The sequence below is a fragment of the Poecilia reticulata genome, chromosome 1, assembly GCF_904066995.2.
Source record: "Poecilia reticulata chromosome 1, P_reticulata-male-v2, whole genome shotgun sequence".
Classification (NCBI taxonomy): domain Eukaryota; kingdom Metazoa; phylum Chordata; class Actinopteri; order Cyprinodontiformes; family Poeciliidae; genus Poecilia; species Poecilia reticulata.
Genome location: NC_088830.1, coordinates 24117650 through 24144519, shown reverse-complemented (window position 1 = coordinate 24144519; position 26870 = coordinate 24117650). Strand labels below are relative to the sequence as shown.

The 26870-nt window shown below is 40.2% G+C and overlaps 4 protein-coding genes across 5 annotated transcripts; 1 reads left to right on the top strand and 3 right to left on the bottom strand.

Moving 5' to 3' along the window:
- Positions 1-583: 583 nt before the first annotated feature.
- Positions 584-4206, bottom strand: pane1 (proliferation associated nuclear element). The gene is made up of 6 exons (XM_008415061.3): positions 3950-4206; positions 3297-3373; positions 2606-2704; positions 2161-2240; positions 1901-1992; positions 584-963 (listed from the first exon to the last, which is right to left on the bottom strand). Exons 1-6 carry the CDS (start codon positions 4004-4006, stop codon positions 814-816), a joined length of 555 nt encoding a protein of 184 aa, XP_008413283.2. The 5' UTR covers positions 4007-4206; the 3' UTR covers positions 584-813.
- A 1479-nt stretch (positions 4207-5685) lies between these two features.
- LOC103468180 (putative RNA-binding protein Luc7-like 1) lies at positions 5686-11830 on the bottom strand. Its single transcript, XM_008415071.3, has 10 exons — positions 11282-11830; positions 10725-10819; positions 10310-10408; positions 9556-9666; positions 9303-9446; positions 8940-9116; positions 8707-8861; positions 8597-8626; positions 7393-7548; positions 5686-6589 (listed from the first exon to the last, which is right to left on the bottom strand). The coding sequence occupies exons 1-10, from the start codon at positions 11340-11342 to the stop codon at positions 6352-6354; spliced, it is 1266 nt and encodes a 421-aa protein (XP_008413293.1). The 5' UTR covers positions 11343-11830; the 3' UTR covers positions 5686-6351.
- Positions 11831-13168: 1338 nt separating this feature from the next.
- On the top strand, positions 13169-15057 carry smdt1b (single-pass membrane protein with aspartate-rich tail 1b). 2 transcript variants are annotated; one of them, XM_081609754.1, is made up of 3 exons: positions 13169-13365; positions 14446-14604; positions 14820-15057. In XM_081609754.1, exons 1-2 carry the CDS (start codon positions 13204-13206, stop codon positions 14581-14583), a joined length of 300 nt encoding a protein of 99 aa, XP_081465880.1. In that variant the 5' UTR covers positions 13169-13203; the 3' UTR covers positions 14584-14604; positions 14820-15057. The 2 variants fall into 2 exon arrangements, with proteins under 2 accessions (XP_081465880.1, XP_008413306.1); XM_008415084.3 differs by having other exon boundaries at positions 13171-13365; positions 14446-14611.
- On the bottom strand, positions 15047-26118 carry LOC103469584 (uncharacterized). Its single transcript, XM_017307105.2, has 18 exons — positions 26023-26118; positions 25498-25676; positions 24653-24819; positions 23098-24503; positions 22873-23012; positions 22199-22352; positions 22044-22118; positions 21082-21114; positions 19591-19659; positions 19215-19304; positions 19013-19107; positions 17947-18553; positions 17641-17857; positions 16962-17073; positions 16646-16805; positions 16407-16520; positions 15742-15828; positions 15047-15346 (listed from the first exon to the last, which is right to left on the bottom strand). Exons 3-18 carry the CDS (start codon positions 24741-24743, stop codon positions 15200-15202), a joined length of 3597 nt encoding a protein of 1198 aa, XP_017162594.2. The 5' UTR covers positions 24744-24819; positions 25498-25676; positions 26023-26118; the 3' UTR covers positions 15047-15199.
- Between the last annotated feature and the right edge of the window lie 752 nt (positions 26119-26870).

The window sequence follows — 26870 nt, the reverse complement described above, 5'->3', positions numbered from 1 at the left end:
TCAGCTTTAATAAGAAGAAAGTGACAACAGCTTTGACTTCAGCTTGTATTTTTATTTTGCCAACTCTTATTTCAGAAACAGCTGAATGAGCATCCTCTTGATGCCTTATTCCAGATTTCTTGCCAGAGATGAAGTCATATACGGACTCAAAAGGTCATCAGCTGGTCTTTGTACTACCGAGCTGACAGGGTAAAGTGCAGACAATGTGCAGATGGACATTTCGTGCTCAGATCATTTCTGGGATGTGTCTAAATTGGTCTTGGAGCTGCACAGCATGGAGAGAAAACAGCTTTGAGAAGCAAGAAGACACAAAGCTATCATTGTTTTCGCAGATAATCCATTGTCTCACCGACTCATTGTGGTCTTCAGTCGGAGGTCATGCGTTTAACATCCTGCATGGTGGAAAATTGCCAAAATGATAACTATTAATAGCTTGCGTGTTAGTGTTTGCATGCAGACGTGACTCTAGGGACGGTGTCTCTGGACACGCTCCGGGTGACACACCTTTCCCCCCATCTGACCTCCTTAGATATCACAGAATCTTGTGTCCGGTGTCTACTTAAGACGACACAAGACTTGTCTCTATGAGCTAAGATTACATTTTTATTTGACAAACAGAATTCAAAGCTATAAATCCTGATTACATAAATGTACAGCATATTGGAAAAAAACAAACAAACTATGGTATACCGTCTTTAAAACTCAATACATCAACAGACACACACAGATGAAAACAAATGAAATAAAGCACTACAAATAAATACAAAACAAAGACCGCAGGAAAGATTTTACTTCAATCAAATGACAGGGGAGCTAATCGAAACTTGGCTGGTCGATGTCCGGCGGCATGGTGCACCTGGTCAGGTTGGACAGGTACAGAGCGGTGGTGTTCGGAACGAGACCAGACGCCACTTTGAGGATAGTGAGCAGCCTTCGCGCTGAACTCGTTGCTCCTTCAGGAGTCTGAGAAGGAAGAGAAATGAAGAACTGAGTGACATGTAACTAACTGGGAAAACACAAATGTGTCGTGAATGAGATAAAGCCCTTAATTTATCGTTTATTGCAGTAATATAGTGAAATCAACACAGAAATGGAAAAAATAAAATAAAAATCAACCTTTCTCTATGGATGTCATGAACTCTATGTAAAACCTGTGATCTGAGAAAGGATTCTGGGTGATCTGTCGGCAACATCTTGATTTGTAAAAGAATGTAAACTCACCGCATTTAATATGAATTATTAAACTTTTATTGGAAGAATGAGAAAAAAAAAATCTCTAAAAGCAACGAAAGCTGTACTTGTTTTTCCCAAACTGATCCAGAACTGGAATATGATGAAAGCAAATCCCCCGACTTTTGAAGACTGCTTAGGAATTCTGAAGGTCATCACAGCAGGGGGGAACTAACTGGGACATGTTTTTAAATCTTTCTTAAAACATGGCCTTTTGTCTCTTTTCTCAATAATTGAGCTGAAATGAAAGGTTGGCTTTTCTCAGAGATTCAGTGATATGATTCTTATGTCATTTAAAAAAAAAATCTAGTAAAAAGTAGAAAAACGATAATAAAAAAAGAAACGCTATGAAAAGTTAATGCCTTACAGTGAAAGGTAGCACAGTTTTAGTTTTTCTTATGAATACGCAATATTTTCATTTTCTTTGAGCTCAATGTGGCCGAGAAGACACACATTTCAATCCAACAAACCAGATATAAAACTGGCATGACTCCGCCAAACAGGCACTACATTTTTGTCATTGTCATTAAAGCATGATTTAAAAAAAAAAAATTATGACCTCCACATATGCTATTATTAAATATTTTCTTTGTTCTTTCATTCTAACCTTTTTTCTGGCTAGTAGATTAAACTTCAGAAGGAAAATATGCTCAGTAATTGTAGCACAAACCTGATCCTCAGCAAACAACAGAGGGCAGTGGAGCGAGACGGCCAGCTGTCTGAGAGCATCCAGGCACCCTGTGCGGACTGAGGCATGGCGAGCTGGGCAGACAACAGTAAAAAGATCAACCACTCACAGAGAAAAGGTGTTCCCCCCGACCCCCAATTTTTTCCAGAAGCCTCCATTTTGAAAGCTACGGTACGTTGGTTTATTAGTACTCTTCCTAACTTGTGGTACACTTGTGTGACTCAGGAGAGGATTTGTCATACCATTAGTAGCCATGAAGCAGACTTTCCCAAGGAAATATCCAGGATCCAAATATTTCAGAGAAGCTTTTGCCGACTCAAAACTATGACAAAACAATAACGAAACGCAGAACAGGATTATTTGTTTGAGCATATACTCTAGTACAGAGTGATATAAAATACTGCATGGAGTCTGAATACAGAAGCCTTCTTGTCTACCCAACTGCAGAACATTTTCTGATTTCATATGAATTTGGCTTCCAGAAAGTTCCGAACAAATTCTAATATACGGATTTGACTCATCTATATTTCTCTATAATTATACAATTTGGATCCGTTTTTCATGCCGAGACCCTTCAGACAGAGGTCAAACGAATGCTAAGCGAATAAACTTAGTATAACAGAAAACAAAATCGCTGGATTTGAATGGATCACCTATTTTTCCCAAGTGATGGAGATTAAAGATTACCTCTTGTCCGAGGTCAGATTAATGATGAACACCACAAGGTCGATCCTCGGTCGACTCTCATCGTTCTCCATGGGAAGCGGGAGACTCTTGGCAAGTCTCCTGCAATGAGGGGGGGGGGGCATGTAATCAGTCACGGAGATGTTGAAGACGATCATAGTAGCTGATTTTAAACTGGTTGTAAGAGAAATAGGAATACTTTGCAACACTAGCGGAACAAGTCAGCTTCGGGCCTGGGGGTGGGGCCAATGACGGGCCCCTCACGTGTATCACCTGCGCTGCTGGAGACTGTTGAGGGGCGGGGTGCGGTGCGGGCCGAGTTTCTCGTTTCGTTTTTTACCCAGGAAGCAGATTGTCTAAACCGTGAGTCAAACAGTCACTGGGACTGACTACTATATATTCCATTGAAGGACAGTGACTTTAACATTACCTACACCTTTCTGAACAGGGGAGGGCGCGCTTTCTCCTTCTATAATCAGACATTAAAGCGACTTGAAACAATTCCACCCTCTCTGGCACCTGCGGGCCCCGATGGGCACCCAGCTAGGCTCCGGTCGCCGCCCCCTGCCCCCCATAGCTCCGCGCCTGCCTTGCAATGAAACTGACATGAACACAACAATGCTACACTTCCTGAACTAGCCCGTATCAGACAGCTGAGCTGCAGCGTTAGCAGGGTGAAGAGAGGGTCACTCACACATTCACAGTTACAGCCGTCTCCTCCACCAGAGTATTTGCCAAATTCTGTTGAAACTGCTCCTCATTCTCCACCAGCTGCGGGAAAATCGCTTTGAGTCAAGATTAAAACATTAAAGCTGGTTATTAAATTCATTATTTAGAATCAAACCATTTGAGAGGTCAAAACTCCTCAAAATTAACTGCTTTGAGAGAATGTATATTCAATTATTGATTTGTTTCCTTGAGCACAGCACCGCTCTTCATACAAGAGTGGTTAATTTAGTAACATTAATATTACTTTTAAAAAACGTATTTCCCAAATGCATTTAATTTGAGGTTAAGGAGTCGGTGAATCAGAAAATTGTAGTTTGATTCCTGCTTCCCCACCACAGTTTTTCAGGTTTTACCTATAAACTAGTAATATTCCAAGCTTTTCGATTAAGTTCAAATGAAACAGTTTGGATACTAGTTGGTAAAACAAAGCATCGGCATTATGAAGCGATTATATTTATACTGGGAACATGAATTTTATCAGACTGAGGTGTGTATAAACGGAAATACGGTTTGAGTTTGTGAAAGCACCAGAATATGTCAAAACTAAGAAAAAGTTAGATTAACGTCCACACAGTCCTGCTTTACGGCTCTACATGCATAAAAAAAAAAAAAGCTCACCAGGATGTTGGCCGTATTCAGATCAGGAAGTTTACTGAACGGTTTTAACAGAGACATTTTAACAGAGACAGAGATAAGTAATATAACCTGAATCAACTCAGAAGATTTAGCAAAACAATCTCCTGTATGTCTCGGCTCATTTCTTTTGCTCGCGCTTCTTTTTCGAACGTGTATGTGACGTCATTACGTCTGAATCGTAGTAACTTCGCGCCATCTCGCGGTGCCAGGCGTGACCTGCAAGTCATCCGTTTCAATCTGCTGGCAGGAGTGATCCCGCTTAGTTTCAGGCAAAATAAATGAACAAATATAGCAAAAAATGTGTTTTGTTAAACTTGTAAATGTCAGGTTAAGTTAAATTGATATATATTTTTTTTATTAAAACAAAATTAAACATTTGTGTGGCAAACATCTTTACAGAGAAGTTGTCTGTATTTGTTTCTTTTGCTAGGGCTTGTGGAGTCAAATTTAGGATGCTTTTCATAAGACTTTACAAGCTACAATACATACAAAATACACATTTTAACAATGGCTCCAAATGTAAGGCAACATTTCTATTAACATTCTATTAAACATCATACAAATGAATGTAAAAGCTTTAAGTATGCATGTCTCTTAGGCAATACTTAATTTTTTTTTATTAATCATGTAATAAATAATACTGTAGAATCTGTTGTGCATAGTTTAGTATTCTTCCAGTTACATTTAAAAACTTTTGGAATCTGGTAAAGATCAGATGATTTAACACATCAAAATTAAACATTTAAGCCCTAAAACTGACAATGGTTGTACTTGCCTGGTCTTTCAAAGAGCATATTTTTCATATTAAGGGTCATATAGGAAATATGTTCCATCGCACGCCAAAGTGTATCTCAAATTAGAATACCATCAGAAACTATTTGAATGCAAAAGGCAACACCTATATAGTTTTTACACGCAGTGATAAATTTAAGGTGATTTGTAGTTGTAATTGTAGTTTTCAGTAGATAAAACCCACAAAATCTTTTTCTTGGAAAAGTAATACATAATACAAATAAAAAGAAAGCATTTTTATTAGACAGCAGATTTCTTTAAAGTATATTTGTGTACTCTGAGGTATATTCACTCACTTGGAGCAAATTACTAAATAGTTTTGGCATAGTGGTGTGGAGACGATCAGCCTGTGTTACTGCTGGAAAATGAAATCATCTCAATACATCTCCTCATGCACAAATAACCTGTTAAATGGTTGTAGACTTTAAAACATCAGCAGATAACATGGCTCCCCAAGTAATCCCTGACTGGAAACTTTACATCGATTCTCCCAACATCTTGGATTATGTGCTTCCCCTGTTCCTACAAAACTCAGAGACTCTGATTTATACAGGAAATGCAGTAAATTTCATCTAGAAAAAACCAACCTTGTTCTCTTAGCTCAAGAGAGAGTACACCATACAGCTCAGAAGCTGCATTTTGTGTTTTAATTGGCCTCGGTCATCAAAAGTTACAAATAAAATGTCAATACATCACTGTAATGTATATATTATAAGTTTCCCTCTCTGAATTAAAATTATCTTGTATATTCTGCAGTCTACGCTGCAAAAGGCTTTGCTAAATTTTAGCGCAAACCTCCAACTTTGTCAGCTGCAACAACTAGAGGTAAACGTAAAAATCTACAGTCCTGCCTCTCAATGGGTAATGGTGTCACAAAACATATTCGAGTTGTGATAAGCAAAAGGAAAAAAAACATACCACGAGTATTTGAACAAAAGAAGAACATTTTATTCACTTGTGGTGGTGGTAGTATGGTAATGTGGACCCCTCCCACAAACTCTTCCAGTAAGTTCATCCTACATTACAGCATCAGTGTGTAAATATGCACCGACCATTATTCTGTAAATTGAACGGTTGAAAATATTTAGATGACTTCATTAAGGACGACAACAGAGGCTGTTTTCAAGGGGAGCACGTTGCATGGCGCCTCTCAAAGGTTGTGTATGGGGAGACTATTGTCTGCAAGGCAACAAATAAAACATTGTTAGAAAAATGTTGTCATCCACAGCCCATCTATATCATTAATGTGTATGAAACATTAACGGTCTAACTAGTCTGTAAAAAATAAAAACAAAAAGGAAAAGAACAGCACTTCAGTAAAACAGAAATAAAGCCAAACCTCAACTCCCCTGGTACCTGTGTGAATAACTGTCAGGCCAGCAAGATGACAAAAATTCATGACTGTACAGCCTTCTTACATTCCCGCCTTCTATGGTCTCTTAAAAGTCGGTCTGCATGTTTCTTTGATCCCCACCGTCCACAAGCTCATGTCCCACTTTGAACATGCATAGTCAAATCAAATGCACCGACACCAACAAGCACGTTTCCCCTTCCTCTTATGTACTTAGCATCCAAACCAGCAAAGTAACTGTTCAGATCTCGCCAGACTCCCGTTCCTCGGAGCTTGAGCGCCGGTCTCGCTCAAACGACACGGATCTCTCCCTTTCCCTTCCTCTGGCCACGTTAGGAGAAGCAGAGCGCTCCCTGTCCTCCAAGTCTGCCCCCTCCGCTCTGTCATTTCGCCATCCCTCCGCTGCACGCTCCCGCCACCTCTCCTGGGACGGGGATGGCTCTCTGTCACGCGTGTGGGATGATCTGTCTCTAGAGGATCTGAAGGAAAAAAGAAAAAACCAAAAAAAAAAGGAAAGAGAACGAAAGTCATTCTTTGCAACAAAAAGCACATCAGTGTGTTTTATTGGGAAAGAGTAACAATTCTGAAGTTCAAGGAAAAGAATGAATGGCTGTTTTTTTTTTTTTGACCTCAACTTTGCACGACCACCTTTAACTTCTTTAACAGCTGCAGGTCTTTTGTGTTACTTCATCTTTGTATAGAAGTTTAAGCTCAACCCAATGAAGGATTTGTGAACTGCAAATTTCAAGAATTACCACGTTGAATTCTGAACTTTGACTGGGCCGTTTTGATCTGAGCCACTCTCATTTAGCTCTGGTTGTATGTTTGGTGCCGCTGTCTTTCTAGAACAGTTCAACTCCAGTCCATAACGGCCGGTTTTAGATTAATTCTTGTTTCTAAAATATCTGATTCAAATAATTCATGTCATCTAACATGTAAATAATCTGTTCCTTTGAATAAAGTGCGTCCTCATCCCAGCAACATGATGCATTCACCCCATGTTTTAAAACATAGTGGTGTTCATTTATTATTATGCACCATTTTGTGTTGACCTACCACATATGACAATATGCAATATGACAAAGAAAAAAAACCTGGAGCACAAATAGTTCTTTTTGTGTTCCTAACAATTAGGAAGTCACATCTTAGGACAGATTTCAAAAGTTGGTAGATTTTCACTGTTCAAAGTCACTCCACTTTACTGATTCACTTGACAAGATAAGCTTAAATGTTAACTTATGTTCAAATAAGAATTAACTGAAGTGATAAATAATATATACACCTCTTCTTTTTGTGCCTGTGAGAATGGGAGCGTGAGCGGTGTCTGTCTTTGTGTCGATGCTTCCTCTCTCGCTCACGATCCCGGTCCGGTCCATCTTCCCTGGAATGAGAGGAGCGGTGCCGTCTCGCACGATGTGACGATGAACTGCCTCCATCCCTGTTTAAACAATTTTTTCAATAATTGAATCACTAAATAAAACATGACAGTAACAGTAAACACGGCATATGGTGAGAACAGGGTGATTTTCACTTTGATGAGGGTGACAAATAGGTGTACAGTATTTTCCGCACTATAAGGCGCACCTAAAAACCTTCAATTTCCTCAAAAGCTGACAGTGAGACTTATAATCCGGTGCGCCTTATTGAGCCACAACAGGTCTAGCAACTACGGTAAGCAGCCGCCGAGTTCATTTTCGCCCGTAGAAGAAGAAGCGCGCGGTGCATGCTGGGATAGTTGTCAAAAAACTGGTTTGTTAATTAAGTTTGACTGACCTATCTACCTGCCGACCTGATAATCAGGTCGCCTGCAGGTCATTTAGCACCACGTTCTCCACGAACATGCTGTGCCCGAACGGAGAAGGGTGACCATCGTCCGGCCACGCCCCGGTCCAGTCACGGAAGGCTCTCCTCGCCGACCCAAGTCGGGCTGTTTTGTTGACATTCTTTATGTCAACAAAGTGGCTTTAGACATTAATCCGCGGTGCTTCGACTAGGGTTACCAAGGCACCAGCCCCTATACATTTAAAGCCGGGGGTGCGGGGGAAGAGAGACAGAGACTGCGGCGGCAGCGTGTCGGTTGGTCTGTGTTACCCAGAAAGCAGTTGGGCACAATATCGCAACACCAACACCGTGAATGAAACAATGACTGGGACAGCCTACTATATAAAGTATTTGGGGACCATTTCTTTGTTATTACACATCCACATTTGTAGAGTACGGAACAAATTGCGTCTCGCTCAGGTTCAATACGAACGGGTGGCATCCCAAACTGTAGCTTCTATTCTATGCGCCTTATAATAAAAAAAGTTTTAAAATAGGCCATTCATTGAAGGTGGGCCTTATAGTACGGTAAATATAAATTCTCTTTAACGACTGCAACATCACATCTTATATCTTCTCACCATTTCTCTATAAACGATCCAAATCTAAAAAAAAAAAAAAAAAAAGACAGAAATGCTATGTGACTCAAGGCAGCGAACGAATACCTGTATCGATCTCCACTTCTGGATCTAGACCTGAGAAAATGACACATAAAGATACATATGACGTCTGTGAATAAATCCAAACTTTTTCATTGTGCGGCTGAATTTCTTACCTTCTCCGCTCCCTTTCTCGTTCTCTCTCCCACTCTCGTTGTCGCTCCCTCTCTCTTTCCCGCTCCAGCTCCCACTGTCGCTCTCTTTCCTCCTCTTTTTCACGGTCCTCTCGTCTCCTCATGCGCAATTTTTCTTGTTTTTCTACGACGGCTTTCTGAATATGGAAAGAGGAGTTAAAAGATCAGTAGTTAAAATGTAAATATACTGCATTCGTGCCTCCAAGCATCCTTACCCTCAGCTTTTCCAGCTTCTCGCGGATTTCGATGAAACCGAGGTGAAGTTTGCCCCCAAAGTGGTCTGCCAGGCGGCGGTCGTTATCGTGGAGACCCAAGTAGGCTGAACACACCTCACACACCCGAAGTTTCTGCTGTTGAAAGCTGGAAGCTGGCATTGAGTTTCTGTAAACATCCTTTTTAAAACAAATAAGCAAAACTGCGGTTAGGAAAGAAGAGAGCGTTACTCCAAACATTTATTTTGGCATTTTGAGTATCATTTAACTACAAATCAAACGTCTGAAGTAAGGTCATGTTCATAACGCAGTCTCACCTAAAACCCGGAGAGCCAAACAAAGCAACAGAAAGGCAACATTTCTGACCTCTGCTTCTTTCTTCAAGGCCCGGGTTTTCTCCACCTTCTCTAGCACCTGCTGGGCTTCATCTACGTTCCCTTCGCCCCCCAGCTGCTCCGCTTTAGCCAGAAGCTTCCCAATCTCTTCGTTCAACTCGTGGACACGCTCGGCCTTTTCATGGCAGGGAAGACAAAAAGAAAAAGGTAGAAGGAAAAAAAAAACACATCCATGTTTGTTGCTTTTCTTGGGAGTACATTGCTTAAACCAGAGTGCTCATCACCTTTGCGGCCACTTCGGCGCTGATCTCATCCTGAGTCTCGGCTAGTCTCTTCTTAGCCAACTCTGTTCTACGATCACAGTCAGCAATGAAAGACTGAAGGTGTTCTGCAGCCTGGAACAACATATTCGTCAGTTCAGGAACAGTATTTCTTAGACTTCTAAAAGGACATAAAATGTTTTATTAGAAAGTAGAATCATTTATCCCACTATTGGTAGTGTTTGGATGTAATAAGTGTGAGCAAGATTATTTTCTCGACTACTATAGGTTGTATGCCACTTTGAAAAATGGCAAAGCAATATGCTAATTTTATGGAAGTATTTACTTGTTAATAGTAATTACATTTCCCTCTAATTATTCAGCAAACAATCGAACAAGAAAAGCAGAAGGAGCCAAATCAGAACATGATTAGCACACTTCTTGGTTTTAGCACTTATAAATTGTGAATTTTGACATTATATCAAAAGAAAGAGTTTAACTGTACAACCTAAACCCCTAAGATGCTAACATATAATGCTTTTGAGCTATGCACGTATTATGAGCCTGATTCAGGTAGATAAATAAAACATGAAAGATATGTTAAGCTAAAGAAAGTGTTTAAAATTACTTAACATATATTTGGGGAAACAAATATCTGTCTGTTGCAACAAGTCTGTTGCTTTGTTTTAGAATTTTATAAGCGATGACTGAGTCGGCTGGGACAAAGATTATGTTTCTTTTATTCAAAATGTCAGAAATGAGCAGTTAGGCGACTTACATCAAGCTCAAAGAAATACTCATTTTCCTTGGAGGCGATCTCATAATCTGCTCGCAGAGCCAAATCATGGACTTTGGCACATTCTCCCAGGTCCATTCTCTAAAACAATAAACAAAAAAGTGCAATATTTCACTTTCTATATCACTTTCTCATTAATATACAAATTAAAAAACAGAAGTATCATACATAATTGCTAGTCTGGACTTGTTTTACCACAGTCTTTGCATTAGAAGATGTGTATGTAGTAATCATAACATCTAAAAAGCATTATGAAAAACAATCTAAATCACAGGCTCCGGCCCACATATGGCTTCTCTTATAAATGCAATCACTCTGCTCAAGCCTAATCAAATTCTGATGTAAACACTTATTTTTTTTATTGTAAAGTAAGTTTACTTGGATTAATGATACTTACAGTGCCTGACAGAATGTCATGAGGACATGAATCCAAGAGGTGGCTCTTACAGACTCGATCGTCTGTAAATTTAATTCTCTGCCTCATGGTGTCTCCTGAAACAGAGGAAAAGCAAGGCAGCAGGTGTGAGATTTGTAATTTTATTTTGTGCGTTAATACATGTTATAAAATATCTTATGCTCCCTTAAAACAAGTGTGATTCTATAAATAAAAATCTAAACTGAAGTGGTCAAAGTGTCATTTCATTCTAGCTGAGTAGTTATTAACAGGGAGCGCAAAGTTAAAAAATTCGGGGAGTTAACTTAGAACAACTAGTTGTAATAGCTACACAGAACGGCTTAGTTCAAATGAACTTTGTCGCTAAACTCTAAATAAGGTTTTAAGTGGCTCTGTAATATTGTCTACAACAGGTTGCTAAGCAGTTAGCTGCCCTCATGCTAGCCAGGCTGTGAGAAGCACGCCTCACTGACAGCTTAGCTTTACGGCTAATGCTAACACCAGTCATCGAGCGCTGTGAGGCTATTAATCAAGACTGAAACAAGACAAGTCCGGCTCACCGTCTCTTCCGGTCCCCATGAGCTGGTCCAGCATCGCTCGCATCTGCGCCTGGGCCGACATGTTGGCCTAATGTTGTTGAAGTGGGTCCGTCCCCGCCAGCAGTGCTCCTCTCGCGGGCCAGTCTCTTCAGCTGTAGGCCTCTCCTCTGGCTTTTTCCTTCACAATAACACGGTCAACTTCCCCCACCAGCAAGAAAAGCTCAAGCGCCACCAAAGCCACAGTTTCTTCAGTTTACTGAATGTCACTGTACTTTTACAGAAGCTGAATATGGCTTTGTAAAGGTGGAAGGCTTCGGGACCGCTGAAAGGAGCAAGTGCAGCGGCTGTTTAAAAACTGCTGGAGTCCATTAGTCGGGTTGAAACGTGTGGCTAGTTGAGTGAATGCAGTCAGGGCGTTTGATTAGCTAACCAAATATGTATGGAAATGAAAACCAACTTGTTCTGTTAACATAGTATCTAAACGTATTTCTAGCCAGGCAGCTAGAAGTTGTCAAGTTTGTTCAACGTCCTCTCTCTTCCGCCTTCTCAGTTCCTCTTTGTGCGCGCCACCGGAAAGCGCGCGCTCCGTGATTCCGATGAGGTGTTGCAGTCAACTAGGTTCGATAAATTATTGAATTTTAATCTCCATTACTATTATTTTAATAGAATAGGCTACATGAGAATATACAATTTTTTTTATTATATTATATTTTTTCATAATTATATTTATGCTATAAGTAGAATAGCTTCCAAAATTTGCATTGGAGGGTGGATTTGTACTTGTGTGAACTTTGTTTAATGAAAACATAGTCATGTCAAGAAATCAAAATGTCATTGAAAAATTCACTTATTTCTTTAAATTGCAAAAGTGACACAGAACAGGACTAGAAAATGGCTGGATGTTATTTGTGTTTAGACTTCTAAAGTAAGATAAAATATTTTATTAGAAAGTAAAACCATTTATCCTGCATCACAGATGAGCCTTGGGTTAAATTTGTCTCTCTGTAGGAAGTCATTATTCTATATATGAATAAACATAAATATTGAGGTTAACAATCTTTCACTTACTTCAAGTTATGTGCATCAGCTGTTCCCAAACAATAATAACAGTGGAGGAGATTTTAGACTTGCTCTGGTCAAGTACAAACATTTCTGCAAAATTGATTCAACATGTGCACAATAACAACACAAACAAGTATTAATCTGATCTGTTTTAAGTACCCTATTTATTTTCTCTAATATTTACAGCATACACATTGCCATTATGCCTTTTATCTAGATTAACATCTGAGTATTGCAGAATTTTAAGGATCCCCTCTTTTGGGGCACTTGAAGCCTAATTCATAGGGAAAAAAAGTCAGTCACTCATTATGTGACACAAAAGTAAATCTATAGGTGCTTTAGTGCCTGTACTAACTTATCAAGTGATTAGACTTACTAACTGGTAAATTGAGCTTGAAGCTTTTAACACAGTGTGTATGAACTAAAGTTAAGTTCAAACTAGTAGGGGGGAAAGTTAAAAAGTATTTTTGAATTCCTTGTAATATACATTCTCAGAGTTAATTGTTCTTGTTTGGGATGTGAATTATTGTGTTATTTAGTTTACCAGATGTGATGTGATTTCCTGAAAGCAAATAATAAAATTAGATTAATTTTTGGAAATATTTCCACTCACGTTTAATATTTTAGCAAAACTGCAACTGGCAGGAAATATTAATTAAATGGATTCCATTAGTTTTGATTATATATTATGATTATAAATTAACAGACATGACCCCAATACATTATGTCCATATTTTCCATGTGTTTTTAATATGTTTAATAATAGCTGTGGTACATTTGTTAATATTTGTATGTTGGTGTGGTGTTTCACTAAACTGCTAGTCACACCCAACCAAACCCAACCCTGTCCGAGCACAAACGTCCCACTGTAAGGAACGAAAATGGCGACGAGTATACTGCGGCTTCCTCTCCGTCTTTTCAGCAGGAACACGGGCATAATGACCCGTAACCCCAGCTTGAAAACATCCACCATTTCCAGGACGACTCAAAGCAGAACTGTGGTATCCACACCTTCGGGAGCAATCCTTCCGAAACCTGAAAAAGTGAGCATTTTTATCTTCGCGAAGTAGAGAAAACCGACAAGAAACAGGGTAGGCGGGCTTAAAGATGTATTGACAGCAGAAACGGCCAATAGAAAGGCAGAAAACCTGCAAAGGCGCTTTCAGTTAGCCAGTGAGCGTGTGTTTACACATATACAGGAAGTATTTTTACAGAATTTTTAATCTTGTAGTTATTCTTTAAATTTTATGTTTTATTTAAGGTTTCAAGAACAAATAAGATGATATATGATTTATCCATCCATAATATTTCGAAATGATAACAAAAAATAATACATTAGAATATCACTGTCGGATTTCTAAAGCTGAAATGGCATATTCTATTTAAATTCCTCACTGTAAGTGCCCACTTTTTTAACCTTATGTGTGACAGTTTGGCAGACCATAGCAAAGAAAAAAAAGATTATTGTCAAAACCAAGTCTGTAATCTGGTTTGACATTTTCACCATTGGTAAATATGTTTAATTTAGCTTCGAATTCAGAACGGGTTCCTCCTACACAGGTCCTGAAAAAGTGTGGAATTTGATTTTTCATATTTTCCTGGTCTGGGTTATAACTAACAAAAGAAAATGGTAAATTTGTATTTCCAGGCTGTATTCCCTATTACAGTGTTCATCAGTCCATTCATCCGACCACATCAATTTTGCTTTCTATGTGCAAGGCTATTGTTGCAGGCATTTATATTTAAAGCTTGATTTAATCAGAAATATCTGCAGTGAATTCACATTAAGATGGCCAAAAAGTGATGCAGTGTTTTAACAATGAAGACCTATTTCACTACTTTGTCTTTAGTTTGCTGTTCTAATCCCCAAAAAACTTGACATGAAAGCAAACAATTCAAATGTTGAGCCAGGACATGAACAAAAAGATGCATAACCTTTGAAAGGTGATACAATATAAAAGGTAAGCCAGGTAGCTCTAAATTTGTTAAAGACTATTTTAAACAATCATTGTAATGAAGTCATTTTACTAGGGTTAAGCTCTCTCAGTCTAGAGCACAGTGCTTAATAGCAATCAGAGGTGGAGTCTTTGACTTACACTGTTCACACTTTTTGAACTTTGCAGACGCCCTTTGGCCTTATCCGCATGACAGTGGTGGTGGTGCCTTTCCTTTATGTTGGAACTCTGATCAGCAAGAGTTTTGCCGCTCTTCTGGAGGAGCATGACATTTTTGTCCCCGAGGATGACGACGACGATGACTGACTTTTGTCTGCCACATAAGAGGTGAACGGTATGTGTCCCAGAGCCACACCTTAAACGCTGGCTAAAGATTATAGCTCAAATCTTTTATGTCTGATCCTGTGTAAAAGGTGTGTCAGAAGCATGTTGACCAATTGCAGACTTTGTGCATGTAATTCTTATCTCCTCTTTATTTGTTGAAGTTTTCAATTCATAGCATTCCTGCTAATGAATGACATTGTGAAAACCTTTGTCCACAGGGTGCTTTGCAATATGGACTGAAAGAATACCAGCCAGCGCAGGCTCGATGAGCGTGGAAAGAGCACTTTCAGACATCCTTTTCGTCCAGCCATCTCCTTCATATCGCTGCACCTATTGATCCTGATTTTGAGAAATCTCTTGTCTTGTGAAGCTATCAGAATTATTATCTCTGCCTTCACTCTTGTTTGCATGTTTACAAGTGTGTCCACTAAATAAACAAAGTCAATCACACGTGAAGCACATTCTCTTTATTTCAGAACGGTCAGTGGTTCGTACATAACAGTTGTGTGATGCAATAAGATTGGTTTTACGTGATATTTATTAATTGGCTGGCTGCTGTTCATCCTTTGATGTAAAGTTCATGTGTTGACCTTATTGGTCAGGTGTGTCTGCCTTCCTCCTGGAGTGCAGCATTGGCCAGTCTTAAATGCTCATTAAGGGAGCCCAGCTCCAACTGGCTTCGACCCCTTGTATCGCTCAGTTCAACATAGGCCTCCTTATACAGCTTGTAGACTGCTTCTTTTTCCTGTAGCAAACATAAGAATGTTTGAAATACAAACGTCATAAGCACACTCCAATATAGAAATATTCACATTTTTCTCTGTTACAACCACAAATTTTAATTTATTTTATGTGAAAGGAAAAAGATAAATGGTTTTTAGTTAATCGAATCTGACAAGTGTGCTGTGCACTTGAATTCAGTCCATTGACTCAATAATTTGTAGAACCACCTTCCACTTTATTCACAGCCGCAAGTCCTTTGTGGTATTTCAGGAACTTAGATTTTTCTCACTTTACTAATAATTACCTTCTGACAATCTGTCACATACACTTTTTAAGAAAATACATTAAAGTTTGTGGTTGTAAAGACAAGAGGTTTTTGCTAAAGATTTTATATTTATTAAGGTAATTCAAGCATACCTTCATAAGCGTTTGGACCTCATTTTGTAGACAGCTGATTTCTTTTTTAAGATACTGTACCTCATTTTCCTTTGCTCTTAACAATGTCTGAAAGACAAAACATGCAACTTCTCACCATTTCAGCTTACAAGATGATTGTATGTGTCAAATAATGTACAGACATAATTCTCAGCTGAGTTTAATGTAGTTTTCACGTTTAATACAAATAAAACAACTGGTATTTACACAAGATATTATTACAAATTGGAAAATGTTGCTTCAGGAAACCAGAAATTGGTTAGTTTTGTGTGTGTGTGTGTGTGTGTGTGTGTGTTGCATTGAAAAATACATAATTAAGATATTGCGCATCTGCTCCGTCAGCATAATGCAATACATTACATTTACCAGGAGGAGGCAGTATATACCACAGTAGGATGTTTCTGACCACACAAAGTCAAGAATTTCAAAACAGAAGGGATCAGGCAACAGTGCATGGAGCAAACTACTTCGATTTATTTATGGGTTCATAATTGCAGTGTTTAAATGGTGGGACTGTGTTGTTTCCAATGGTATATCAAGACCATTTGATAGCTATGAACTCTGGGGGCTTGATTGTACTGAGACACTGGATTCTTTATTGTGGTAGTAAAAATTATTTCAAAAGACTATGTATTTATTCTTAATACCTCTAAATTGGAAGGAGTTTCCTCGGTTTTGCAAAGTGAGACCGCCTCAGACTTCTGGCCTGTAATGAAATATCTCATTCGACTGATTTCTTCTGCAAGCTTCATCTTAAGCTCCTGAAAAATAGAAATTGTTTGGACAAATTGTGTTCCAAAGATATGTTGGAAAGTTAAATATAGATGCATTATGCAATAATATGACAATACAGTGGAGATTAAAACACAATTTCATGTTCAGCTACCTGGTTTTCTCTCTGGAGCTGCTCCATCTCTTTCTTCTTGTAGTCCAGCTCAGTCTCTCGGCTCTTGCTGTTGTGCTCAGAGCTTTTCAACTCCAGGCACTTTTGAGAGTATCGTTCTGATAGCACGTTTAACTCGCCGTGCAAGACATCCGCCTGAGGCCTGACGTAGACAAACACACAAAGTTCCGAACTGAATTGTACGGCATCATCACAGTGAGGGTCGTTATGGAGTTAGGATCATCTCAGTCTGGCAGCAAGCGCCTGGAAGGAAGTTGCTTTTATCAGCAGCAGAACAGAGAGCTGAGAATAAACTTACGTATGACCTCTGTAGGAGACGTCCACGTGTGCTGCTCCTCCATCCAGCCCTCTGGCCTTCTCCACTTCTCTCTCCAACTCCTCCCTGTGAACTGCTTTGAGTGCCTCCATAGCTTTAATGAAAATTAATCAGTTAGAAAACTAACCAATTGTAAAGTTATGGGAGAAGAGCCTTGAAGAAAGCGTGTAGAAGTGTAGAAGTAGAAGTGTTATTTAGGGACGTCCCAATTAAATTCCAGGCAGTCAGGGTGACTGCGATGAATTTTGAAATAGCTTTGTCGTTTTCTTCATTCCTTAAATCGTATAAAATCCCCAGCTATTTTAGGAGAGCTTAGTAGAAATTAACACCGGTCATTAAATTTATGCCATCCACAGCAATGTGCGAAGCTTACGAAGCAGGACACCATTGTCTGCTGAACTAAAAGTAGACAACAGTGAACCTTAATTATCAACAAGTAATATGAAAATGGGGAAAAAACCATGCTAAGACTAGACTACTTCAGCTAACAGAAGATCACAATGCTAATGTATGTCGTGAAACAGAAACAATTGTGTGATTTTAACAATGTATTAAACTGTGACTCTGTATTGGTAATCCTTATTCTTAAGTGGCTTGGATCAGAATTTGGACAATAAATCTCAATGGGACATCCTTTGTACGATACTACGTGTCAGCTAACCTTCAGCAGCAGACTGGCTCTCCTCTAGTAGCATGCGGTCTCTCTCTTCCTCAAGCTTCTTCTTCTCCCTGGCATGCTTCTCCTGCAGCTCCTCCAGTTGTTTTTGATGAGCTGCTTCCATGGCTTTCAGCTTGGCCCTACAGGGGGCTCCAGGGCCGCACGGACTGTCCACATCCATCTCCCTGGCTTGATTCTCCTTCCTGACGCTTTCGACCTGCTTTTGAAGCGAGAGATTGGGAAGTTGATTTGCACACACACTAAATATTAAGCTTTACTTTTGCATCCTTAAAGGAATTACTGACTTACCTCCTTTTGAAGCGCTTCAGCTTTGTTAGTTGGAAGGATCTGACTATTTATTGATGGAAGAGCCTTGCTCGAAGAGGACAGGCAAGTCTGATTGACCTGATCTGGGCTTGGTTGATACATTTGAGAATAAACTAGAGACTCTGGCAAATCTGGAGAACTTGATTGATGGGCCTGGGCTCCAATGAGAGACTGGGAGCTTATGTCCTTATAAGACGTCTCAAATTCTGTCCATTTCTTATTGACTTCAGAGTCTATGGTTTCAATAACAGGGACTGCAACGCTCCCCTTTTTCAGCTCCATGGAGTCCCACCTGCAGCTCATCTCACTGAGAGGGACCCCTTCCTCAAACCACTTGTTCCTCTCTTCCAGTCTCTTTGCTTGCTCACGGTCCCAACCTTCTCCTTGTTCCCTCTGAGTGGCCGGAGACAGGTCTGTGTCCGGGTCGCCTTCTGTCGTTGGGTCCCTGTTGGCATTCGCGTCTATGGTGTTGTAGATAGAAGTGGCAGGTTCATAGCCGGAGTTCTTGCAGGGGAACTGAGCGGGCCGTTGGCTTGACGACAGTCTCCGGGAGCTGGGGTTCGCTTTCTCACTGCCGGAGTCTGATTGGCTGAGGTCAAAATAAGAGGAATTGCATAAGAGTAGAGTTACACATCCAAAGAATGACAACAGAAGGGGTTCAATGGAGACTGACCAACCAATCATAGAGAGGTTCTGACACCTTGAATACTTTAGTAAAATTACAATTACAATTTTAGATTAAAACCAACATGATTTACTTCAAAAAGGAATATTAATTTAATTAATTTATTATATCAATTTATGTCAAATAACTAAATTTGATGAACAAGTAAAAAAATATTTTATTACCACCCATTTTTCATTTTTACATTAAGAATTAAAATTGAGATAATGTCTGTTTAGAATATTATAAATGTAATTAAGATTTCCTTCTTCTAAAAATAATTTAGAGAACAGTTATGGAGCTTTAAAGTGAGGTTCTGCTTTGGTTCGAAAGAAATCTCTTTAATTCATCCCATAATGAGACCGAACACAACGTGGAACTCACTGCGAGTTGTTCTGGATGGCCTGTGTCAGTAACTTCACCCAGGTCCGACGAATTCTGGATGTCACAGCAGAGAGAGTGAACACAGCTCTTTTTGTCTGAAGAAGAGGGAAACACACAAGAAGTGGGGCATCTGAATGACCGCCCACTGGACCTGGAAAAATGCTTTAAAACATGAGGATAGCAGCGATGCACTGAAAATTACCTGGATTTGAAGCCCATAGTTCTTCTCTACATCACAGTCTGACACGTTCACACAGGAAGTCAGATCAATCTCTCCGTCCAAATCATCTGACTGCATTATAAGAAAAGAGATTATGTTTATCGTTTACAGTGTCCTCTATATGGTTGGTAAAAAAAATTAAAAAAAACTGCCAACAGAACATTTTATGACTTTTTCTCCCACAATAACTTTTTCACAACAACCTCATAAACCACGGATCTTTTCTTTTCTCTTCACAAATATGTTCTACTTTGTGTTACATTTTAAAAATACCACTAAAAATCTTACACCTCGTAGTTTTGATGGGATAAAATGTTACAAGGCGCTGTAAGTGTCATTGAGACACATCGGTTCCTACCTCCTCTGCCTCCGAGTCTCTGTAGTACCTCAGCAAAGTGTCACCAAGAACAAACCAGTGCTTCATCCACTGTTGAAAATGAACAGATGTGGACATCAAAATATTACTTGGCAACATTATCATCACAGTTGCCTTGCAGCAAGACGGTTCTGGGTTCGATTCCTGGCCCTGGTCTTTCTTCATGGATTTTGCATGTTCTCCCTGTGCATGCGTGGGTTTTCTCCGGGTACTCCGGTTTCCTCCCACAGTCCAAAAACATGACTGTCAGGTTAATTGGCCTCTCCAATTTGCCCCTAGGTGTGAATGTGTGTGTGCATGGTTGTGTGTCCTTTGTGTCTCTGTGTTGCCCTGCGACAGACTGACTCTCGCCCAGAACGCTAGCTGGAGATAGGCTCCAGCACCACTCCTGACCCCACTGAGGGACAAGGGTGTAAGAAAATGGATGGATGGATGGATGGATGGATGGATGGATGGATGGATGGATGGATGGATGGATGGATGGATGGATGGATGGATGGATGGATGGATGGATGGATGGATGGATGGATGGATGGATGGATGGATGGATGGATGGATGGATGGATGGATGGATGGATGGATGGATGGATGGATGGATGGATGGATAAAGTTTTTAAAATTTATTTCAATTTGTCACAGGGTCAAAATTAAACATGCAAAATGAAATAAAACAAACATGCAACTATTATCCAATTACATCTTTACTTCATTTATCTGATCCAAAATGTCTCTTGGCTTGCTCTTCCAATCCAGGAATCATTATGCTTAAGACAGTCATAAAGTAGAAGGTACTGGAACACCATCTACAGCTCAGCATGTTTAGCATCAGTGCAGACTGAGGAAGATACTGACTGATTAAGCAGTGTCTGCTCTAAAATAATCATATTCACATGGACCAGCCAAACGTTTTCTAAGGTTTTATGGTCAAGCAAGACAAAGTTTAATTTGACCACAGTGACATGAAGTATGTGTGAAGAACTCAGGATGAGGTTTTCAAACTTAAGATGTTTCAACTATTAAGCACGTTGGTAGCAGCTTTGTATTGTGTGGCTGTTTTAATAACAGTATGCCTTTTACAACTGTTTGTGAGATAATAAAAAGTGAAGGCTAGTGTAATATTTGTAACTGCATCTCAAATCAGCTACAAAAGTAGACGGTTTAAACTTTGACAGGTTAGTCTTTCAGCAGGCTAATAGAAAAATGATTCAAATGGATGATTAAAATCCCAAAATGAATGTGACGTGTACCGATAATGTTTGCGTTTGGACCAGAATTTTGTTTTCAAATGCTGCTTAAATCATATAGAAACCACGCTTAACACAGCCCAGACAATCATCATAGTCTGTTGGCTGAGTCAGGCACATTGAAAACAGGCTCTTGTACTTTCTGGGTTCACACTGTCTGCCCGGTTCTTTAATGATGGTTACAGCAAAAAATGTAGCATGATGAACAAATGTGAAAACGGGTACTTACTTTGCCTTGCTCATCCAGCCTGGACATCCAGCCCTTTAGAAAACACCATCTGCAATTGAAGCATTAGAGCCAAACGGTTGGAAAGCTCTCTGCTGTGGCTTGTGTCTCATTTTTGATTGTGAAACTAAAGGAAGCGGAAACTATCAAGCAGACAAAACGGCCCAGTTGATTTTGCGACAGTGGTCTGAAACGTGCACAAAGGTGATAAAGACGGTTATCTCTTCACAAGTAAGAGCAGTCTTGAAACATGAGGACATAAAACAGGAAGATCTGTAGTTTCTGTGAACCATGATCAGCACTGTTGGAGGAGAAAGAGGAACTCATAAAACGTTTTCAGAATCACTCTGAAAAGCAAGCAGATGCAGCCAAAGCTAGTTAGGACACCTTAAAACACTCACCGAGCAAGACGTTGTGTCCAAGTTGCATGAGGTGATGACAGAGAAACAGGACTTAAGAGAGAAGTACTGCATGACATGCAGAAGGAAGAGGAAGCCACAAAAGTGTGGTCATACCATTTCTCTAAGCATTTTAGACTGCAACAATGAAGTCTTTGACCCAATTTAACATTCTCCTCAGTAAAACAATAGAAATATAGTTACAGCTTTTTATATCCATTAATTACAAATCGACTCAGCAGTTTTGAAAAGTGCAACAAAAAAAAAAAACTTTTTACTTCACTTCTCCAGGGAAAGAAAAACTCCTGTAGAAACAACTCCTGTTGCAAAACTATTCTTGAATCCATTAATAAAGATGATTGATCACATGTGCATGCCGCCCTAAAACAGACTGCTGAGTAATGTTTTTGTTTTTTTTCCGCTGCAATGAGCTTCAGTGAGACGGCAGAGTCAGATAAAACAGATGGAACAAACATCAACATGATGCATGAAAACAGAAGCAAAAATGACCCATTTTCCTCTGAACACGTGTGTTGCAGAGTTTCTGGAAGTACTGAAACTGCTCACCTGTGTCTGCGAGCGCTCAGGGTGCCCTCGGTCCTTCACTCTCAAAGATCTGTGTTTTTCACTTAGACCTGAGGTCTTATGTGGAAGAACAAACTGGGTTTTCGTTGGCTGTTTCAACATTTTTCATGAAGGCCTGGGCAGTTGCTAGATCTTACCTGTGTATGAAGAGAAGTGGCAGATTGTCTCTGAGACAATCGTCCAGTCTCAAGGTCTCGACATTTTTCTCGTCTGTCTCTCCCCCTCTCTCTTCCCCTCCTCCTCTCGTCTGGCTCTATCCTTGAACTATGCATGTCTGTTTCATCTTGATACCTTCAGAAGATGAATGCATACCTTTTCATGCTAGAATTATTTATATAGCACCTTTCACAGGATGAAACCACAACACACTTCACAATAACACAACCACAAAACATTTTGGAAAGGTAAAGATTTTAAGGAGAGTAAAATAGGATACATAAAACATCTTATAGCATAAAACTAGCAAAAAACCAATATGAACAAACAAGCCTTGGAGGTTTACCTTCCAGCAGGACAATGACTCTAAACACAGCCAATGTTGCTGAATCTTTGGCATTTGGCAATAGGTGTTTACCAATGCGTTATGTACAATCTACCTGAGCGTGACCAATTTTGTAACAATGAATGAACTAACACTTTCAGTCTCTAGAGGTTTAAAATGGTTGAATACCCCATTTAACTTGCAGCTGCAATAGCAGAGAAAGGTGGTGACTGAATATAAATGTGCACCAAAGTTTTTTCAGTCTATCACATAAAGTCCCATCATGACTGCAATTCTGCAAAAAAACTAAAGTAAAATAATCTCACACACCTGTATGATCTTTGTCTCTGGTCTCTGCAGGGACTAGGACTCTCATTTCTCCGTCTCAGCCCTGGAAAATCTTCTTCTGACTCCACCTGAATCTTGGGTATATCAGCCAGCATGATGTAGTCATCTATGGTCATCCCAACCTTGGATTCATAATGATTTGTGCAGATTCAGCATTTGTTGACAAGAATTTTACCAAAATGATGAAAGAAGTCCTGACGTATGTACCTCTTCAGGTTCTACTACAGCTTTTTTGGGTTCGGAGAGCAACAGGGCATCCATTCCTCGTCTGATAGTGCTCTTACTTCTTTCAGAGCTGACTTTAGTAACATCATTATTAGCATTTGCAGCATCCGTTGCCACAGCTTGCAAAGGTGAACCACCGATCTGAAGGTCCGTTGCCTGTCTCAATGAATGGGAGCCTTGTGATGGCGGGCGACTGAGTAAAGAGGGTGAAGACCCATGTGAGGAGCCGAATCCCTCATTAACCTTATCAGAGCCTGTGACTGCAAACTGTGAGGGTGATCCTCCAAGAGCCCGAGAGTCTGCTTTCTGTCTCGATGAAGAGGAAGCTTGTGATGGGGGCCGGCTGAGTAAAGAGTGTGAAGACCCCTGCCAAGAAGCAACCCCATCATTACCGTCTGTGACTGCAATGTGCGAGGGCGACCCAACTAGAATCTGGGAGCCTGCACCTTCCTGTCTCAATGAAGAGGAACCATGTGACGGTGGGAGATTGAGTAAAGAGTGTGAAGACCCCTGCCAGGAGCTTTGGGATCTGCTCATCCTGCTGTCTCTTGAATCAGGCTCTCTTAGTGAGCCGTGACTCTGTGGACTGTAGCCATTCCTGGATGGTGACATTTCACGGCTGTTGTGGGACAGAGAGTTGGCCAAACTGCTGACAGCTGTTCTGCTTCGAGGAGACGCTTCGTATGAGTTCTGCCTCACTGCAGAAGAACCACGCCGGGATATAGACTCAAGATTTCTGTAGAGTTTCTCAGAATCCAAACTGTGTTTATTTGAAGATTGTGACGGACTCCTTGACTCTTGGCTGGTCATCTTAAGGTCTTCATAGCCAGCACTGTGTAGCGGGAACGAGTCTGCCCGTCTGTGTGCTGAGGCATTATGAGAAGCTGTGGAATCCCTCCTCCGTGAAGGACTGGACTTGCCAGATGTGTGGCGTGAAGCACCAGTAGACTGAATTTGAAGGGAGCCCTGAAATGAGGCATGAGACCGAGCCTGACTCCTACAGAGGGAGCTACCTCTCTGAGGTCCCATGGCAGACTCAGGAAATCTGTTGCGATCTGGACTCAAAGAGCTGTGACGTGTTGGAGAATTCCTCTCAGAGTCTGTACCTCTTCTGAAGTTTGAGTGGTATGTGTACCTCTGTGGGGACTCACTTCTCCAAGTTGCCTGCATATAGGTCTCTGGGTTTCTTCTTTGGGATGGCAGTCCAAGGCTGACATTTCTGTAGGGGACGCAGGCTTTGGGCTCGGGCACATAGTTGCTTGGCAGGGCATGTCCTCTCTCAAGATAGCGATAGGTACGCTTGTTGTCCTCATCCATCTGCTGCACACCGTCACCTCTTCTGTCAGGGGAAAAGTAGCCACTTTCTTTCTCCCTTCCTCCTCTGGACTCTGAAAGTCATACAACACTGTCATCACCGTCTTATTATATAATTAGCAAAGTACAGTTTAGCAAAAAAATTCATGCGTGCCAAAATATTGTGCCTAAGTTCAAGATATAGATGTCTTGTATGACGGGATGTACTGTGTGACTGACAGACCTGACGCCCGGCGAGACATGTCTCTACCCCTCCTTTCATCCATCCAGGAGTTTTCAGTGTCTCTCGGGGGAGATGGGTCCAGTCTGGTCATTTCTGTTTGGCCTGCAGGAGGGCTCTGTGGGCTGAGGGATGTGCTTCTCTCTGAACACTCCCACTGATTTGAATAGCTAGAAGACAGAGACAGAAATTGGATATTCTCCTCAAAGGGATCAAGACTAGAGGCAAACAGTAACCCTGGAGGATTTTCCAAGAAGTACGGTTGTGGTCTACATTACACAACATTCTCTTGTCTGGACTAAGGAGCAGGCTTGTAAGATGAATACTTTTTCTCCCAAAGAAAAGATGCAGGTCTGGTTAAAATCCCATCTGAAACCATTTAGGATGAACCCAAACCTTTTGGTGTCTGCTGTAAAACTAACCTCCTTTATTTTTCTTTAGCACATTGGTTAGTCCAATCATACATTCAAATAAACTAGAGAATAGTATTAGGGGAGGAAGAATAAAGTTTTGAAATGGCTTAGCCAGAGTCCAATACTAAGTAAGACTGAAAATGTGTGAGGTTATCTGAAGAGGGCTATTCACAAGAGATGTCATCTGATAGGTATGATGAACTCTTGCAAGTTAGAGTGGAAAAATGTTTTCAAGCCAAGATGTTGAACACGAATAGACTCCTACTGAAGGAGACTGGATGCCAAAATTCAACCAGAAATTGGATCAATGACATATTAGTTTGCACACTAATTCAACTAGGCATTTCACCAATTTCCCCCCCTTTTTTCATCAAGTGATATATTTTTCAGTTGAATATTTAATAACAGGACATTAAAATGTATGATCTGGGTCACCTAGGTTGAATGTCAGTTTCAGAATTCTCGAGTTCCCACTCAGGACTCAGGCTGCGTTCAAGATTCCACTCAAATGTCCAACAGCCACTGGCGTCATCACTGCTGGCACATGTCGTCACCTCAGACAGCGCTGGATCCTCATAATCATCCTCATCATCGTCATTAGTGTCAGCTACACCCTGGTTTGTAGAGGAAAGGAACAAAATATTAAATATAAACATCTGGATTATTTGCAAAATGACTCGGTCAAAGGTTAAATCCAACAAAGACTGGAATTACGTCAATATTGTGAGATACATAACCTGACTGAAACAGTTTGAGCTGTAGTGTAACTAGCTTTTTCAAAAATTAGAAATAAAAATGATATTTTTATTTGGCTATTTTGCCCATTTTACATGAGTCCTGCGCCATGTGACTAAATTAAAAAGCTGGAGTCTTCAAAGAACAAGGCCTTATAAGTAAACTCAACACACTTATCTCTGTAGGAAATTATAAGTAAAGTCTATCAAGAAATCTTTCACTCACCGTGACTGGAAAGATCCTTTTGTGAAATCTGCTGTCAAGATTCTGCTGCTCAGCTCCTTCTACCTTCACCTCTTCATTCAATGTAGCAAAGTCAATTCACTTAGACGCCGCAGGACGTAACTCAAGCTAGTCTGTGTTCATGCTCATCATTATTTCATTGCTCTAGTGCCTTTGCATTACCAGCGCCGCCCATTTGGAACCTTTTTAGCTTTTTTCTTGATCCCAATCATAAGTTCTACCTTTCAGTAACACAGATTATACACTTTTTTTGTCCTTTAGATTCTCTCCAAATTGGATGCTGGTGTGTGAATGCTAGATCCAATCTCTTTTGGTTCTAAAAACACAATAAAGTCTAACTTAATGTAAATGTTGTCACTATAGGACTCCTTGGCATGTTCTACTCTACAGGTTATTTTAACCAGTGGGGTTGTGCTACTGCAGGGTGATTGTGACAGTGCATATCAGATTTCCACCCATTCCCAGAGGACTGCAGCAAGCTTTCATTAATTAATGATAAAAGAATCAAATGCCACATTGATGTGCTATCTGTCTACCACCTCCACCTTAGGTTTTACTTGATTGACTGGTCATAGTCATCTTGCTATATTACACATAGTAGAACATTGTGTCTCACACCTCCTTGGAATTTACTTAATTATTTTATTAGCCATTCACTCTGAAAAATCCTAATGGTGCATGTAATTACGTGTCGCAATGAATGCCAGACACTTTTTTTTTGAGAAACTTCAACTACTTACAATGTTCCGATTTCAAAAATTCATATTAAAACACAAGAAGGCCTGAGAAGCTAACACCAAAGTCAACATATTTTTAGCATTAGCTTGAGT

What these genes read in the sequence shown, in the direction of transcription:
- pane1 (XM_008415061.3), bottom strand. Translation starts at nt 4,006, where the DNA reads ATGTCTCTGTTAAAACCGTTCAGTAAACTTCCTGATCTGAATACGGCC. An exon ending in CTGCTTCATGGCTACTAATG is followed by an intron (nt 1,993 to 2,160) that starts GTATGACAAATC and finishes TTGTCTGCCCAG; the next exon opens with CTCGCCATGCCTCAGTCCGC. An exon ending in TGTTGTTTGCTGAGGATCAG is followed by an intron (nt 964 to 1,900) that starts GTTTGTGCTACA and finishes CTTCCTTCTCAG; the next exon opens with ACTCCTGAAGGAGCAACGAG.
- LOC103468180 (XM_008415071.3), bottom strand. Translation starts at nt 11,342, where the DNA reads ATGTCGGCCCAGGCGCAGATGCGAGCGATGCTGGACCAGCTCATGGGG. An exon ending in ATGACATTCTGTCAGGCACT is followed by an intron (nt 10,409 to 10,724) that starts GTAAGTATCATT and finishes TTATTGTTTTAG; the next exon opens with AGAATGGACCTGGGAGAATG. An exon ending in CGAGAAAGGGAGCGGAGAAG is followed by an intron (nt 8,627 to 8,706) that starts GTAAGAAATTCA and finishes TCATTTTCTCAG; the next exon opens with GTCTAGATCCAGAAGTGGAG.
- smdt1b (XM_081609754.1), top strand. Translation starts at nt 13,204, where the DNA reads ATGGCGACGAGTATACTGCGGCTTCCTCTCCGTCTTTTCAGCAGGAAC. An exon ending in TCCTTCCGAAACCTGAAAAA is followed by an intron (nt 13,366 to 14,445) that starts GTGAGCATTTTT and finishes TGAACTTTGCAG; the next exon opens with ACGCCCTTTGGCCTTATCCG.
- LOC103469584 (XM_017307105.2), bottom strand. Translation starts at nt 24,743, where the DNA reads ATGACCAGACTGGACCCATCTCCCCCGAGAGACACTGAAAACTCCTGG. An exon ending in CCACTTCTCTTCATACACAG is followed by an intron (nt 22,119 to 22,198) that starts GTAAGATCTAGC and finishes CTTCCACATAAG; the next exon opens with ACCTCAGGTCTAAGTGAAAA. An exon ending in GTCTCCTACAGAGGTCATAC is followed by an intron (nt 16,806 to 16,961) that starts GTAAGTTTATTC and finishes TGTCTACGTCAG; the next exon opens with GCCTCAGGCGGATGTCTTGC.